At 47.6% G+C, this 15,329-nt stretch overlaps 1 protein-coding gene across 1 annotated transcript in view; it reads right to left on the bottom strand.

Annotated features, from left to right (window-relative positions):
* The window catches only part of TENM2 (teneurin transmembrane protein 2), a 1,025,435-nt gene that overhangs the window by 46,291 nt on the left and 963,815 nt on the right, over window positions 1-15,329 (bottom strand). The window contains exons 25-27 of the mRNA XM_007447833.1: window positions 14,325-15,199; window positions 5,888-6,063; window positions 4,096-4,331 (exon numbers count right to left, since the gene is read on the bottom strand). Of these exons, the coding sequence (XP_007447895.1) occupies window positions 4,096-4,331; window positions 5,888-6,063; window positions 14,325-15,199 (1,287 nt within the window). The remainder of the gene's footprint in view (window positions 1-4,095; window positions 4,332-5,887; window positions 6,064-14,324; window positions 15,200-15,329) is intronic.

Raw genomic sequence — 15,329 nt, 5'->3', positions numbered from 1 at the left:
CCTGTCTCTCTCGTGCAGTGGAAACATCCCTGACAGATACGGAGGCATTTAGGCACTAAGCATGTTCCAAGGAGGCGCCTTAGAAGGGGGCATGGTCATCATACCTTCCTTTGTCACCCACTGTCTGAATGCCCATCCCATGGCACTTGTCACCAGGGCTACAGCGGCGAGATGGTCCTCGTGCTCATGGAGGTTACAGGTACCCTGATGTAACAGCTTTGTGAGCTTTTTGAAGGCCAGAGGAAACAGGAAAGAGAGCTGGGTGGTGAGGGCCTGAGGGAGGAGGGCTCTTTCAAGTGAGATTCCTGGAGAAGTCCTTGGGAGGCATAATGAAGACCTTGCCTACTTTGAGTTTGGGCACGGACAACCGCTCGAGATTTTGCCAAAGCAACAAAGCCACAAAGATTTTGGTGGAAGCGGGTGGCCACGGTCCATCCATCCACCATTTTACATTTCACCAGCCTTTACGTAAGAGCTGCCGACGCGTTCCTCACCTGAGAGGTGCCCTTGGCTGGAATGCTGCAAGTGACGCGTTCCTCACCTGAGAGGTGCCCTTGGCTGGAATGCTGGAAGAAGGGGTACCTCGTTTCACTGGGTACTGTTCTACGGTAATATCTTCACCGAGATTTTCGGTAAACTCCAGGGATGCTCAGAGCCTTGAGCCCTCGCGGCACTCAACTGGCCAGGCTGCCGGGAGCTTGCCAGTCCCTGGGAAAGGTCAGGCGATTTGCCTCAGTGCACGAGACCTTCAGTTACCACACCAGAGATGGTCTCCAAATCCCTTGTTATCCACGGGGTGGGGGTGGGGAGCAACAATTACGTGGTGCTGGTCCAGTGGTAGCACCTGCAAGTTCATTCAGTTTCTTCCCCGTTGCAAGTGGCAGCACTGGGGCTGTCAGAATCTCACATCTCTGTCTTGGGGTTCAGTTCCCTGCCTCTTCCCTCCACAGAGCCTGGCAGGCCAGCCCCTGAAGCCTGGAGGGCTTCTCGGCTTCCCAGTCTACGTGATCATGGAAGGGGCCCCTTAAAAGGTGAGCATGACCCAGCAAACCTGCTGGCTGCCAAGTGCTGTTAATTGTGTGTGCTAAGTAGCTCTCAGATGTCCCTCTGTCTTCTCTGCTAATGACTTCATTTCTTGTTTGGATTACCCCTCTCCTCCTATCCTGTCCCCATCTGATCTATCTTCCTCGGCACCCGAGGAAGCCTGACAGGGAGGTCTTTCTAACGTGACAAATCCCAGCACGTCGCTCTGCTAACCAAACGCCGGAACAGCCCCGCCACTGTCCTCAGGATAAATGCCAGCCTAGCAAAATATGCCCTTCCATTCCCTTCCCACCCTAACCCTGACCAACTCTCTGGCCACACTGAGTTAGTTTTCTGAAATGACATATTCCTTTTCTTTTGGACCTCTCTGCCTTTTTACAGGCGACTCTCTGTCTGAGCACCCCTCGCTGATATCTTTGCCTGGCTAATTCCTACTGCTCTGTAGAACTGATTCCAACTCTTCTGTGAAGCAACCCTCAGCCCTGATCGGGACGGCAGGGACCCTGCTACGTGGTCACCAAATCTCCTTTCATTGTCTGTCTTCTTAGGCATGCAGAAAGAAAGACACCATTTCCTGGGCTTCCTTGCAGTTAGGTTGAAGTCACCCCACTGTGTTCTCACCGGGAAGGATGGCAGTGATGCCTGCCATGTCTAGCCCTGCTCATTAGGCCCTGATTTCAGGGCTCATTTGTTCACATTTGTTAACCGATCACACCCCATCCTCCCGTGACTGATACAATGAGGTACCCCTTCCCTTGAAATCCTGGCCTCTGGGATAGCTCATGTCACACGACTCACAAGTGACACTCTACTTTCCCTCTCCCACCTGCTCCCTGGCAATTTCCAGGAGTTGCTTTTATTTCATTCACTAAACGATTTATGAATTGAATTAAAATAAATGAGATGCAAATAAATTCCAGGCTTTCTCCCTCATTTTCAAATTACATTTTCAGTCCACTCAACCTGTTATAATCTCATAGTGATTTTCATTTAAGAGAGCTAAATGGATATGTGATTATTGTTACAGGAACTAACACCAGACAATTAAATGTTGAGGTGTTGATAGATAAAGCTGTGTTTCGATTTGCATAAACATGATGCCAGCAAATCTAACGCTGGCAGAAATTCAGTTATGAGACGAGACTTGCGTGCCTAACTTCTGCTAATTACCATGAGTACCATTATTACGATTTTTAATATTCAGAGTTGGGACTATAGCCACCTTATTTTAGGGCTGCATTTATCTTAATTTTGAAAACTTTTAGTCAAAATGCATCACTGATTTATCAGAGAAAAGGCACGATGACTATTTCTAATCAACTTCTATGGTGCAGTGTATCAAAAAAATCAATTATACAGCCCTGAAATCCAGTCATTAAGGATTTAGCTACTAATCTCATTTCATTTTTGTCTTTAGGAAGATACTGCAGCTTGCAACTTTGCAGATACCAGCAGAGGAAGAAAAACATGGGAGGCTGCTGATAACCTAATGTGGAGAATTAAACTCCAGCCAGCCAGCCAAAGGCGAGAGCGGAATCTTAACATGGAGTGGCCTGGCTCTGCAGGGAGGTCGCCTGGGCTGGCTGGATTTCAATCCAATAACACGGCAGAAGTTAGGACCCAGGTTTTGTTGAGCGTGAGCCCTCTAATCTCAGGAATTCCAAAGCAAAGCATGTGTTAAACCCTGCCGTACTGCTGCCGTACTGCATTGCTTACTGTCTTCCTGGTGAGAATCTCACTCTGCAATGATTTTATCTGTCAGTTGACTTCTTATCTGCGTCCCCTGTTGTGTCATGTAGCTCCGGCGCATAGCACAGTGCCTGGCTCCTAGCTACGTGTTCAATAAATAGGTGCTGACTTTGACGAAGACCGAGATCCCGAGGATTCTCCCCAGTGCGAGGGAGAGCCTGATGGTAAGAACCAGTCCCTCTTGATGCCACGTGAGTGGACAGAGCAGGAACCAGATTATCTGGACGATTGTTGCTCTAATCAGGAAGCGGTGAAGCCTGCCGGTTAAGAATCCTGGCAAGTGAGACAGACAGAGAGAACTGGGGCTGAGTCCTGGCTTTGCTGTTTGTTTGCTAGCCGCTGTACCCTTGGACTGGTTATTTAGCGTCCCAGAGCCTCTGTTTCCTCATCTGAAAAAGGGAGATAATAACACCTACTCCCCCAGGGCTCTTTTTTGTGGTACTTTGGCCTCTCCCGTTGCGGAGCACAGGCTCGGCGGCCACGGGCCCAGCCGCTCCGCGGCATGTGGGATCTTCCCGGACCGGGGCACGAACCCGCGTCCCCTGCATCGGCAGGCGGACTCTCAACCACTGCGCCACCAGGGAAGCCCACCACAGGGCCCTTGAAAGTAAAGTAAGATACTACAAGTAAAGCATTTAACTTCGTGCTCTCATCATAAAAGTCCTCAATAAATGTTATATATTGGTTTTTAAAGCTGTAACTTGTGGGTACGTTACCTAGTCTGGGGAAGCTAGAGTTGGTTAAAACTTCCTGCTGCAGTTTGCTTCCTCTTAGGAAGCCTTCCCTGATGCCTGCAGGCTGGATGGTAGCGCCTCCTCTGTGATCCCACGAAGCCCTGGATGGTCCTCTCTTTACTCACTTAACCCAACGGATTATCCTGAGGTTTATATCCATTCTACCGGACTGTCCACTCGAGTGTAAAGAGCACGTTATAAAAGTTTCGGTATTTAGCACCCCAAAACCACGCAGTAGCCATGGGCACCACTTCCCACTTCATGTGTTGAGTTGGGCAAACAGCGAAAGTTGACAGAGAAGATGATGGCGAGTGTGAAAAGAAGACCAGAGGGATCTCCGCTTGTAGCTTAAGGTAAATCCCCAGCTTTTCTAGTCCTAGGAAATGCAGAACGTTTTCTCCGAGGTCTGAGTCCCAGCAGGATGTGGCTCACGTGTCTGTCTCTCTCTCAGGGAAGAGAGAAAGGCGCAATGGAGGCTTGGGAACTGGGAGATGGCCTCAGCTCTGGAGGAAAGGGGGGGGGTGTCCCCCACCACTTTGTGGGGGACAAGTTGGGTGGAACGACTTACCCGGAGCTTCCTGCCAAAGATGGTAACTTTGCCTTTAATCTGTTCCTTTCTTAGGCGCCACTCGATGGAGTTCAGGCCATTCTCCATGGGCAGCGAGATGTTGCAGCGCCCGATGGTGGGGGTGATGGTGCCCGCTAGGACGTGGGGCTCGCTGTGGAAGCTGACGCCCATCCCGTTGGCGTACATCACCCGCAGGGTACCGTTGTTGCAGAGCTGGTAGCTGTTCCGCACTTGATCTGGAGAAATGTAAGTGGGGGCGGGGAGAGGGAAACAAATTATCCACTGTGTTAGTCACGAGAGAACAGAGCCCCTATTTTTATAGGTTTCCATGGTACTTTGCAGCTGTCAGTGTAAGGCTGCCTTCAGTTAGCACACACGCAATGTTAAGGTGAGTAGCAGAGATGCCACTGATCCACAGAAAGAAAAACAGTATTAAAAACAGTATTAATATGTGGCACTCCAGAAATAATTATGCTGTGATATTTTTCTTTTACTCACTGAAGAGTACATTTAAAGACGCCTCTTGCCGACACAATTCGTGTCAATCAGTCAAATCCCCGATCTTTAACATATATATTTTAGCTTAAATGGAACAAAATAAAGGAAAACTACTTAAAAAATTGTTTCTTCTCCTTTCGCCTACCATCTAACCTGAGGCTGCTGGTCTACCATAGGTCAGCTCCACTGCAAAGACTCTTTGAGAAAACAAAAAGAGAAAAAGCAACCTTCCTGCCCCGCATGCGTTTGCGGCTGACTCCACCATGATGCCATCTCCACTCCAGAGGAATCCGAAGACTCAACTAGCAAGAGGGAGACCGAGCCAGTGGGTGCTGATAACGTGTGCGTCTTCCCAAATGGAATCTAGTCAATCAATCAATCAGACTTCTGACCTTTTCCTTTATCGAAAAGTTCCAGGTAGGAAATGTGAGTCGGAGACTCCTTTTATAGATACGATGCTTCCTGATCATTTGGGCAGAGGAGTGCAGCTGGCCTGGCCTCTGAGGCGCTGGCTTGTGGGATAGTGCGCAAGTGTGCACCCGTCACGACCGCAGCCCTCGTGCAGAAAGACAAAAATCTACATCGTTATTAATCATCTGGCAGAGCAGAAATAGAGTCATGGAAACAGGCTCTGTCGGGGGAATAAACAGCCCAGCAATGACACCATTTATCTAGCGCCAGGACACGTTTATCCTCGGCCAATGGGCTAGCCCACCGACATTCTATCTTATCTCCATTACCTGCACAATTCCTTTTCTTGCCAGCCTGTGCACTTGTCCTGGACTGTACGTCATGTCGAACAGCAAGAGTAACCACGAGGTGGTCAGAAACCTTTGAGGTCTTGGCAAGAGACTGCTTAAAGGGCTCTGTGACTGTAACAACCCATTCATCACACAAACCCTTGGAAGAAAGGGAGACTCAGAATGGGACCAAAAAACAGGTGGGCTCAAGAGACTAAAACCACCTTTGAGAAGGTAACTGTGTGTGTTGGGTTGGTAGGGAGTGCTGGTGATGGAGAGGTGGGGGGCAGAGTACAGAGGGATGAAAAACTGACATTTTCACGTCAATATGTAGACATTTCCAACTATCCAGCCATTTGGTTTTGTATAGATGACATTCTCCTGCATCTGATTAAGTCCTTCTCTACAAGATTGACCTCTTGCAGAGGTAGTTTGCTATGGACTGAAACAGCAAGCTGAGGGGTGGGAGGTCTCTGGAAGTCCTCCCAGGCTTGGTAACTAACTCACTCACACCTACCTCTGGCCTTGGCTGAGTCTGGGGGTGAGGGGCTTACCTTGCACCACTGTGTAGGAGGCCTCCACAGAAGACAGGTTGGTAATGACAGTGACATCGTCATCACGGTTGGAGTTCTCAATGTCAATGGTGATGGATTTCTCCATTTCCCGGTGTAGGCTGGTCACCACCCCCGTGGGGCGTGTCACATTGGTTAGGCGGCCCTCGTGGTCATAGCTGGAGAACAGACACACTGGTTAGAAACACAGTTCCTGGGACTGAAGGCTTCCCCAACACTCAGAACCACACAAGGGACAGACTCACGGTGCCCGAGAAAGAGAAACTGACAGGTGGGGTGGCCAGGTGGTGCAGCACGCCGAGGCTCCTTGGCACAATCATCACAACTCCAGCCTTGGGGCTTCCCTGGTGGCGCAGTGGTTGAGAGTCCGCCTGCCGATGCAGGGGACGCGGGTTCGTGCCCTGGTCCGGGAGGATCCCACGTGCCGCGGAGCGGCTGGGCCCGTGAGCCAGCGCGTGTGGAGCCTGTGCTCCACAACAGGGAGAGGCCCGCGCACCGCAAAATAAACCAAAAAAACAACACTCCAGCCTGCCCTGAGAAACGGTGATGCTTTTTTCTACTACCCACCGATACACGTGAAAACGTACATTTCACCTTAGGCAGGGGGTACTTAACCAAGTTAGTTAGTGAGAACAGCAACTTTATGCCCAGCTTTATGCTCTTTGATTTGTGTTCCACTAATTAAAGGACTGAATAATGAACAAATAAAATCGGAACAGACCAATTCCTAGTAAGGAGATTGAATCAGGAATCAAAAACCTCCCACCAAACAAAACAAAAGTCCAGGCTCACTCGGCCTCACTGGTGAATTCTGCTAAACAAACATTCAAAGAAGAGTTAATACCAGTTCTTTTCAAACTCTTCCAAAAAAATAAAGGGGAGGGGACACTCCAAAGTCAGTCATTTTACAAGGCCAGCAGTACCCTGATACCAAAACCAGCTAGGGGCACTGCAAGAAAAGACAATGACAAGCCAATGTCTCTAAACATAGATGCAAGAATCCTCAACAAACAAGATATTAGCAAACCGAATTCCACAGTACGTTAAAAGGCTCATACACCATAATTAAGTGGGATTTATTCTAGGGAACGCAAGGATGGTTCACATTGGCAAATCAATCAATCAGTCAATGTGAAATACCACATTAACAAAATGAAGGAACAAACCGTATTATCATCATCTGAATAGATGCAGAAAAAATTCAAGGACGTGGGTATAGAGGGAACATACTAAAAGCCCACAGCTAACAAACATCACACGCAATGGTAAAAAGCTGACAGTTTTTCCTCTAAGATCAGGAACAAGACAAAGGATGCCACTGTATTCAACATAGTATTGGAAGTCTTCTTATCCAGAGCAATTAGGCCAGGAAAAAAAGGCATCCAAATTAGAAAGGCAGAAGTTAGACTGTCATTATTTGTATATGACGACATCATATTACGTGGAGAAAAACCCTAAAACCTCCACCCAGAAATCTGTTGGAATAAATAAATTCAGTAAAAGCTGCGGGATACAAAATCAATATATAAAAAAATCTGAATTGCATCAAGAAAAGAATGAACTAATACCTAGGAATAAAGTTAACCAAGGGGCAAAAGGCCTGTACACTGTGATAAGACACTGATGAAAGAACTCAAAGAAAGAATACACAAATAAATGAAAAGATAGTCCATGCTCATGGATTGGAAGAATTGAACTGTCCATATTACTCAAAGCAGTTCCCTATCAATCAATCAATCAATCAAAATTCCAATGGCATTCTTCACAGAAACAGAACAAACACTCCTAAAATTTGTATGGAACCACAGATATCCTACTAGCCAAAGTCATCAAGAAAGAAAGAACAAAGCCAGAGGCATCATGCTCCCTGATTTCATTTGGGGTGGCACTGGACTAAAAAACAGCCACACAGACCAATGGAACAGAATCGAGAGCCCAGGAATAACCCCACGCATACATGGTCAATTAACTTATGACAAAGGAGCCTAGACTATACAATGGGTCTCTTCAAAAAGTGGTGCTGGGAAAACTGGCCAGTCACATGGAAAAGAATGAAACACTATCTTATGCCACTCACAAAATACCACTCACAAAATTAACCCAAAGGGATTAAAAACTTGACTGTAAGACCGGAAACCATAAAACTCCTAGAAGTAAATATAGGCGGTAAGCTCTGTGACATTAGTGTTCTTTTTTGCATTTAAAAGCACAAACGAACAAGTGGGATTATATCAAACTAAAAAGCTTTTGCCCAGCAAAGAAAATCATCCACAAAATAAGGCACTATACGGGCTTCCCTGGTGGCGCAGTGGTTGAGAGTCCGCCTGCCGATGCAGGGGACACGGGTTCGTGCCCCGGTCCGGGAAGATCCCACATGCCGCGGAGCGGCGAGCCATGGCCGCTGAGCCTGCGCGTCCGGAGCCTGTGCTCCGCGGCAGGAGAGGCCACAACAGTGAGGGGCCCATGTACCGCAAAAAAAAAATAATAATAATAATAATAAGGCACTATACTGAATGAGAGAAAGTATTTGCAAGTCACTTATCTGATAAGGGAAGAATATCCAAAATATATAAAGAATTCATACAACTCAATAGCAAAAAATGCAAATAATTTGATTATAAAATAAGCAGAGGATCTGTATAGACATTTTCCCAAAGAAGACACACAGATGGCCAACAGGTACATAAAAAGATGCTCATCGTCGCTAATTAACTAGAGAAATGCAAATCAAAACTCCAATGGGGTGCCACCTCACACCGGTCAGAACGGCCATCATTAAAAAGTCTACAAGTAAGAAATGCTGGAGAGGGTGGAGAAAAGGGAGCCCTCCTACACTGTTGTTGGGGATGTAAATTGATACAGCCGCTATGGAAAACAGTGTGGAGGTTCCTCAAAAAACTAAAAATAGAGCTACCATATCTAAAAATAGAGTTGCCCTATGGTCCAGCAATCCCACTCCTGGACGTATAGCCGGACAAAACTGTACATGCACTCCTATGTTCAAAACAGCACTATTCACAATAGCCAGGACACGGAAGCAACCTAAGTGTCCATCGACAGAGAAATGGATAAAGAAGATGTGGTACATATATACAGTGGAATACTAATCGGCCATAAAAAAAGAAATGAAATCGTGCCATTTGCAGCAACATGGGTGGAACTAGAGATTATCATACTAAGTGAAGTAAGCCAGAAAGACCACATGATACCACTTATCTGTGGAATCTAAAATATGACATAAATGGACCTATCCGTGAAACAGAAACAGGCTCGTAGACCTAGAGAACATAACTTGTGGTTGCCAAGGGGAAGGTTGGGTGGGGGATGGATTGGGAGTTCGGGATTAGCAGATGCAAACTGTTATATATTAGAATGGATAAACAAGGTCCTACTGTACAGCACAGGGAACTATATTCAATATCCTCTGATAAACCATAATGGAAAAGAATATATATATATATATGTATGTAAAACAAGCACTCTGCTGTACAGCAGAAATTAACACAACGTTGTAAATCACCTAGACGTCAATAAGAGAAATTTTTAAAGGTACAGATTTTCAGTTTTAAAATAAATAAGTGGGCTTCCCTGGTGGCGCAGTGGTTGAGAGTCCGCCTGCCGGTGCAGGGGACGCGGGTTCGTGCCCCGGTCCGGGAGGATGCCACGTGCCGCGGAGCGGCTGGGCCCGTGAGCCGCGGCCGCTGAGCCTGCGCGTCCGGAGCCTGCGCTCCGCAACGGGAGAGGCCGCAACAGTGAGAGGCCCGCGTACGGCAAAAAAAATAAATAAGTCATGGGGATCTAATATACAGCATGGTAACTGTAGTTAATAATACTGTATTACCTATCTGAAAGTTGCTAAGAGAGTAGAACCTGAAAGTTCTCATCACAAGTGAGACATCTTTTGTAACTATATGGTGACAGACGTTAACTAGACCTACTGTGGTGATCATTTCGCAATATATACGAATACTGAATCATTATGTTGTACCCCTGAAACTAATATAATGTTAGATGTTAATTTTACCTCAGGAAATAAGAAAATTAAACAATTCTACATGTACTGATATAGGGTGCTTAGTGTCCCCAACTCTTGCTGCCAAGCAGGGAGAATGTGAGGAGTGTATTCTGGGAGCCCCAGGCTCCCAGATTTAATTCCAATCCACTGTATTACCTGGACACCTACGACGTGTAGATTGCTGCGCTTCATTGTGAGATAAACAGTAGGAACTGGAGAGTCTACATTTGGGGAAGAGCAGATTGGGGTTGAGGCCAGACTCTCAGGGGCCAGAGGGAGAAAAGAGGTCTTCTTTAACTTTCAAGGGAGATTCCGCTTCCGACACCCATGGAGTGATTATCTCCGGTTTCAGGTCTCTTTGCAAATAAGTCTGCACATCCTGGCAAGGAGTTATGAGTTCCAGTAATGGGACCTCACGGCGACCCAGTGGAACCAGTCCTGCCTTGACTCACGCGGGGCTGGAGGCTGCGTCTGACTCATTTCTCCAACATCTATTCACTGACTTCCTACTATGTGCCAGGCACCGTTCAAGGCTCTGGGGACACGGCTAGGAACAAAATGGATGAAAATCCTTGCCATCATGATGTGTGCAAGCTAGATGGAGAGAGTCAAAATAAACTGAAGTCTAAACTATAGTGTATGTCACACGCTATGGCTACTACGTATAAAAGAGAGAACTAAAGAGAACCTACTGTACGGCACAGGGAACTCTACTCAGTGCTCTGTGGTGACCTAAATGGGAAGGAACTCCAAAAAAAGAGGGAACGTATGTACACGTATAGCTGATTCACTGTGCTGTACAGCAGAAACTAGCACAACGTTGTACAGCAACTATCCTCCAATAAAAATTAATACAAATATATAGAGTGTGTCAGATGGTGACAAGTGGAAAGGATTAAAATCAAGGCGGGAGAAGAGAGAGAGCACGTGTAGTGGTGCTTGTAATTTTAAGTACAGTCCTGTGACTGTCAGGAATACAGGCCACTCTCGCCCAGTCCGAGAACTTAGCAGACACCACAGAACTTCCAGAAGGCATTCCCACGTCTGCTCCATTCCTGCCGAGCTCTCCGTGAGGCACTTCCCAACACAAAGAGGAGGTGGGAGAAAGCTAACAGTTAAAGGGACCCACTCCAGGCTCCTTGAATTGCAGTGCCTGCTTATTCTAGGAAGTAACTCTTGAACCCGACTCCATGGAAAGGCAACTTCCATCCCTCCCTCCCTCCCTCCGTCCCTCTGATCCGATATTCACTCCTCCCCCAGTTGCTCGGTTGGGAGGAGTTGCTCAGGACTGGAATAGCCCTTTACGGTTTCTCTCTTCTGGAGGGCCTGTCCTTGAGGGTGACGCGTTTTCCGTTCCTCTGGGCCCCAGGTTTACTAACGCAGGCTCTGCCCTGGCAGGGGCTGGGGGCGGGGCAGAAGAACGGGGGCATGGGGAGAGAGCGGATAAATTCAAAGTGGGGTAGTAAGGAAAGACCAAACGTGAAAACTGCATTCTTCAATTCTGCTTCTCCAAAATGAATCTCCATCTACCTGACTCCTGTATCCACTATGCAATTGGTTGTTTGGAACCTGCGGGGGTGGGATGGGGAGAGAGCTGTGATAAATCAGCTGCTTCTCTCAATCCCATTAGCATCTACCCTTCATTGAATTTCTGTATGCCAGGTGCTTTGCTAATTTCTAAAAGTATCCATATGTCACCTCAGTGAATTATCACAGTGCCCCTATACGGTTTGCATTATTATCCCCACTTGACAGATGTATGGACGTTGAGGCTCAGAGAGGTTAAGTAACTTGTCCAAAGTCAGTAAGTAAGTAGATGGCATTCATACCCTTGTCTTCCTGACTCCAAGATCCGGGAGCTTTCTGGTATACTGTGCTGTCTTCTGGGGAAGGCTGTGAAAACCTGTGTTCTCTCAGAGATATACCCACCAGGCTACATCTTCTATCAGGACCCAGTGGCCTACATCTGGGGAGAGTTAAATTCCAAGGCTGGGGCTTCCTGGAACTTTCTGAAACCGACTGACCCATCGAATAGGGCCAGGATAATTCAATAGTGTTATTTTCCCTCACCTTTCTCTCCCGCTCCCAGAGTCAAGGAGGAATTTGTCTTTAGGGGTTGTATACCTCCCCCCAACTTTTGGGACTGGTGAGTTCCCTTTTGGAATCCAAAGGACGGCAGGAGTTCCCAGTTCTACTCACAGCCCCGCTTCAGGACACTGGTGTGTAACGCAAAGGCGGCGAGACTTGGAGATCTGGATTTGAGTCGTGCTGCACCACTGACTCTCTCTGTGGCCTTAGGGGCGGGGTGACGGGGGTGGTGGCGGCTTCACGTCTCTGAGCCTCAATTTCTTTATCCATAAAATGAGGATAATCACACCTGTACTTAGAAGGTCGTTGTGGCGGGTGGGCGGACGCAGAAGACAGGTGTTCTTACAAGCACTCACTGAAGGACAGATTGTTTTCTAAGAGCCTCAAGGCCTCTGTGTGGTTTTGTTCATCACTCTGTTAACTCCTTTCTCTAAAGTTTTTGCTAAGGCTACTGCGGTCCCCACGGGAATTAGAGTCTGTCTCTGATTTTTTTTTTTTTTTTTTTTTTGCGGTACGCGGGCCTCTCACTGTTGTGGCCTCTCCCATTGCGGAGCACAGGCTCCGGACGCACAGGCTCAGCGGCCATGGCTCACGGGCCCAGCCGCTCCGCAGCATGTGGGATCTTCCCGGACCGGGGCACGAACCCGCATCCCCTGCATCGGCAGGCGGACTCTCAGCCACTGCGCCACCAGGGAAGCCCTGTCTCTGATTTTTAAACGACCGACTTGCCGACCAGGTGTGAAACATACCACAAAACGGAAAGAAATTACCATCTTGTTCAGGACGCCAAGAAAGCCATACGCATTGAACCCTTACAACGGAGAACGTATGATAATTTACCAACTCAACAGTATGGAAAGAAAAGCAGCTCTTCGTATCGAGAGAAAAAAATTATGCTTCCATGTAACTTCTGAACGAACACCAGAAAAAGAAACAGACCAAAAAAACCTTAACCTTGCTTTCATTCAGCTAGGGGCCCCTTCTGGAAAATACTCTCCAAGTTAGAGTTCCTGTCTCAGGATGCACCTCAGTCTGGATGAACTTTGTTACTACAGCTTCTTAAGTCAGGCCTGCTTCAGACTGGCCTGCTGAGGGTGACACCAGTTCTCTCTGAAATGCATTGGGTCTTCAGGTGCAACTTCCAGAAGAGACGATGAGAATCTAGGAGGCGTTTGGGTCAAAGTGTAGCTTTAGCCTAACGTGGTGTGAGAGCTAAAGATGGCACTTAGATGGTGCCTTCAGGGACGGAGTCACTGGCTGATAAAGTGTGATCAAGTCCCAGGGTCTGGAGGATATCAGGGTGCTTCAGAAGTCTGAGAAAGACAGCTTGGCCCAAAGAAGGAAGGAGAGCAAAGGGCAAGCAATTCTGCAGTGCAGCCAATTTCCAGGAGGTGGCAACAGCTTCCTTTACGTTCTCCCAAACCCTTTGGAATGCAAACAGGAAGTGCACATCCCTGAAAGTAAAACTGATCAACAATGAGGTCTTCTGTTCTCTCCCCTGTCCCTCTTTCCGTCTGTGACACCACCTTGCCAACTCACTAAATTCTCAGCTGGCAGCAACACCTAGACGGAAAGCAAGCAACGACTCCAAATATATAGTGGTTAGCCAGATCCTTCACCATCAAGGAGAGCCAGATACTTATAAATTCCATCCCTGTCTCAGCCAGCGAATCACGCCTTAGCAGTTTCCTCCCACCAGCGTGCCACTGGTTAATACCCGCAGCAGCAGGCAGCTGGACCAAGAACTGCCTGCAGGAGCGAGGGAAAACAGCTTTTTGGTAAAACAAACAGCGGGACTATCAAGTATGAGATAATTGTTAGGGGAAATATGCCCAGCTCTCACATCTTTTAATATACCTAGCACTTTATCTGTATTGATCTGCTTCTGCTAAAGAGGAAATTCAGAGTTTATCTACCTGTCTGTGCAATCAAGCGTGTTGCTGGACCTATCGGCAAATTACAGGAGCCCCCACCAGGATCCTGCCTTTTAGTTTCTAATTTCCGCACCCATGGCAAACATGAGTAATCAGCAAAGTTAATCAACACTTGATGTCTCAGACGCTGTGCGTGTCCAATATCCTGAAATTGGAATGGCAAGCAGACATCAGGCATTCCCAACTCTTGTAGGGAGGATGTTCAATGCCAGACACCCAATAGTGCAAAGCATTTAGGAGTCAGGGGACAGGAATATCCTGGGGCATTAAAGTTAGGAAGACAACACGAGTAAACAATTCTAAAAGCTACACGGACGGCCAGTCCTGATGCCAGCGAGGGTAGGGTGAGTACTGTTAGGGACTACTTTAAAGACCTACTTACTCATAGAAAGTCGTCCATCCGGTTTCATCACTCTTGGTGGCTAGGAGGCCAGTGTTCCCATCATAGGTCATGAGGCCAAGCTCCAAGTTCTGCGTGGACACGACTTTGAGACCTCCATTGGCGCCCACTGTGAGAGTGACGATCTGGTTGTCAGGCATGAGCAGGTGGCGGGGCATGCCACTGCTGTCCCGACGGATCTTCAGGGAATTTCCATTATTGTCAATCAACTCAGTGACATCACTGTCAGCACCATATGTGAAATTGTACAAGTACTCCCCTGTCACCAGGCTCACAGTGTACTGGTGGATGCCATCGGCGTTGAAGACGTACAACTCCTGTTCTCCGGGGGATGCAGCCTCATACTGGTTGAAAGCATTCAGAACGGGCTTGTTCTTGCTGACCGCCCTGATCCGAATATTTCCAAGGTCTGCGATGTAGATGGTACCATCGGGAGCTACAGCTAAGGATGATGGGGAATTCAAGATGGCATCAGTCGCATAGGCATCATCTCCTGCGTAGCAGTTGCAATTGACATCGTTTTTGCAGTCACAGTCGGAGGCTGCCCCCGCTAAAAGGCAGATCTCCCCATTGGTTGTTACCTGGCGCAGACGGTTAATTTTCTTCTCGTCTGTCTCGGTGATATAGAGGACCCCAGTGTGAGAGAGGGCAATGGCACTGGCTGACTCCAGAGCAGAGTGAATGGCTAGTTTGCTGAGCGAGTAGTCAATGCCAGGAACCTGGCAGTGCATGGGGCGTCCCGCAATGATGCTGACTTGGTGGTTCTCGGTGATGCGAAGGATGACGTTGTTCTCTAGAACATACAGGGAGTTGTCCATGGGGTTGATGGCAAGGTCTGTTGGCCATTCCAGGCGAACCTGTGGATGATATGGCACCAAATTCAAGAACAGCCTCTAACGTGCTCAGATGTTTAACTGTGCAGGGCACTTCTATTGATTTTATGCAACTGGGAGAAAAGGCTTACTTTTTTTTTTTTTTTTTTTTTTT

Source organism: Lipotes vexillifer, unplaced genomic scaffold (assembly GCF_000442215.2).
Source record: "Lipotes vexillifer unplaced genomic scaffold, Lipotes_vexillifer_v1.1 scaffold370, whole genome shotgun sequence".
NCBI lineage: Eukaryota > Metazoa > Chordata > Mammalia > Artiodactyla > Lipotidae > Lipotes > Lipotes vexillifer.
This window is presented reverse-complemented; position numbering and strand designations above follow the sequence as displayed.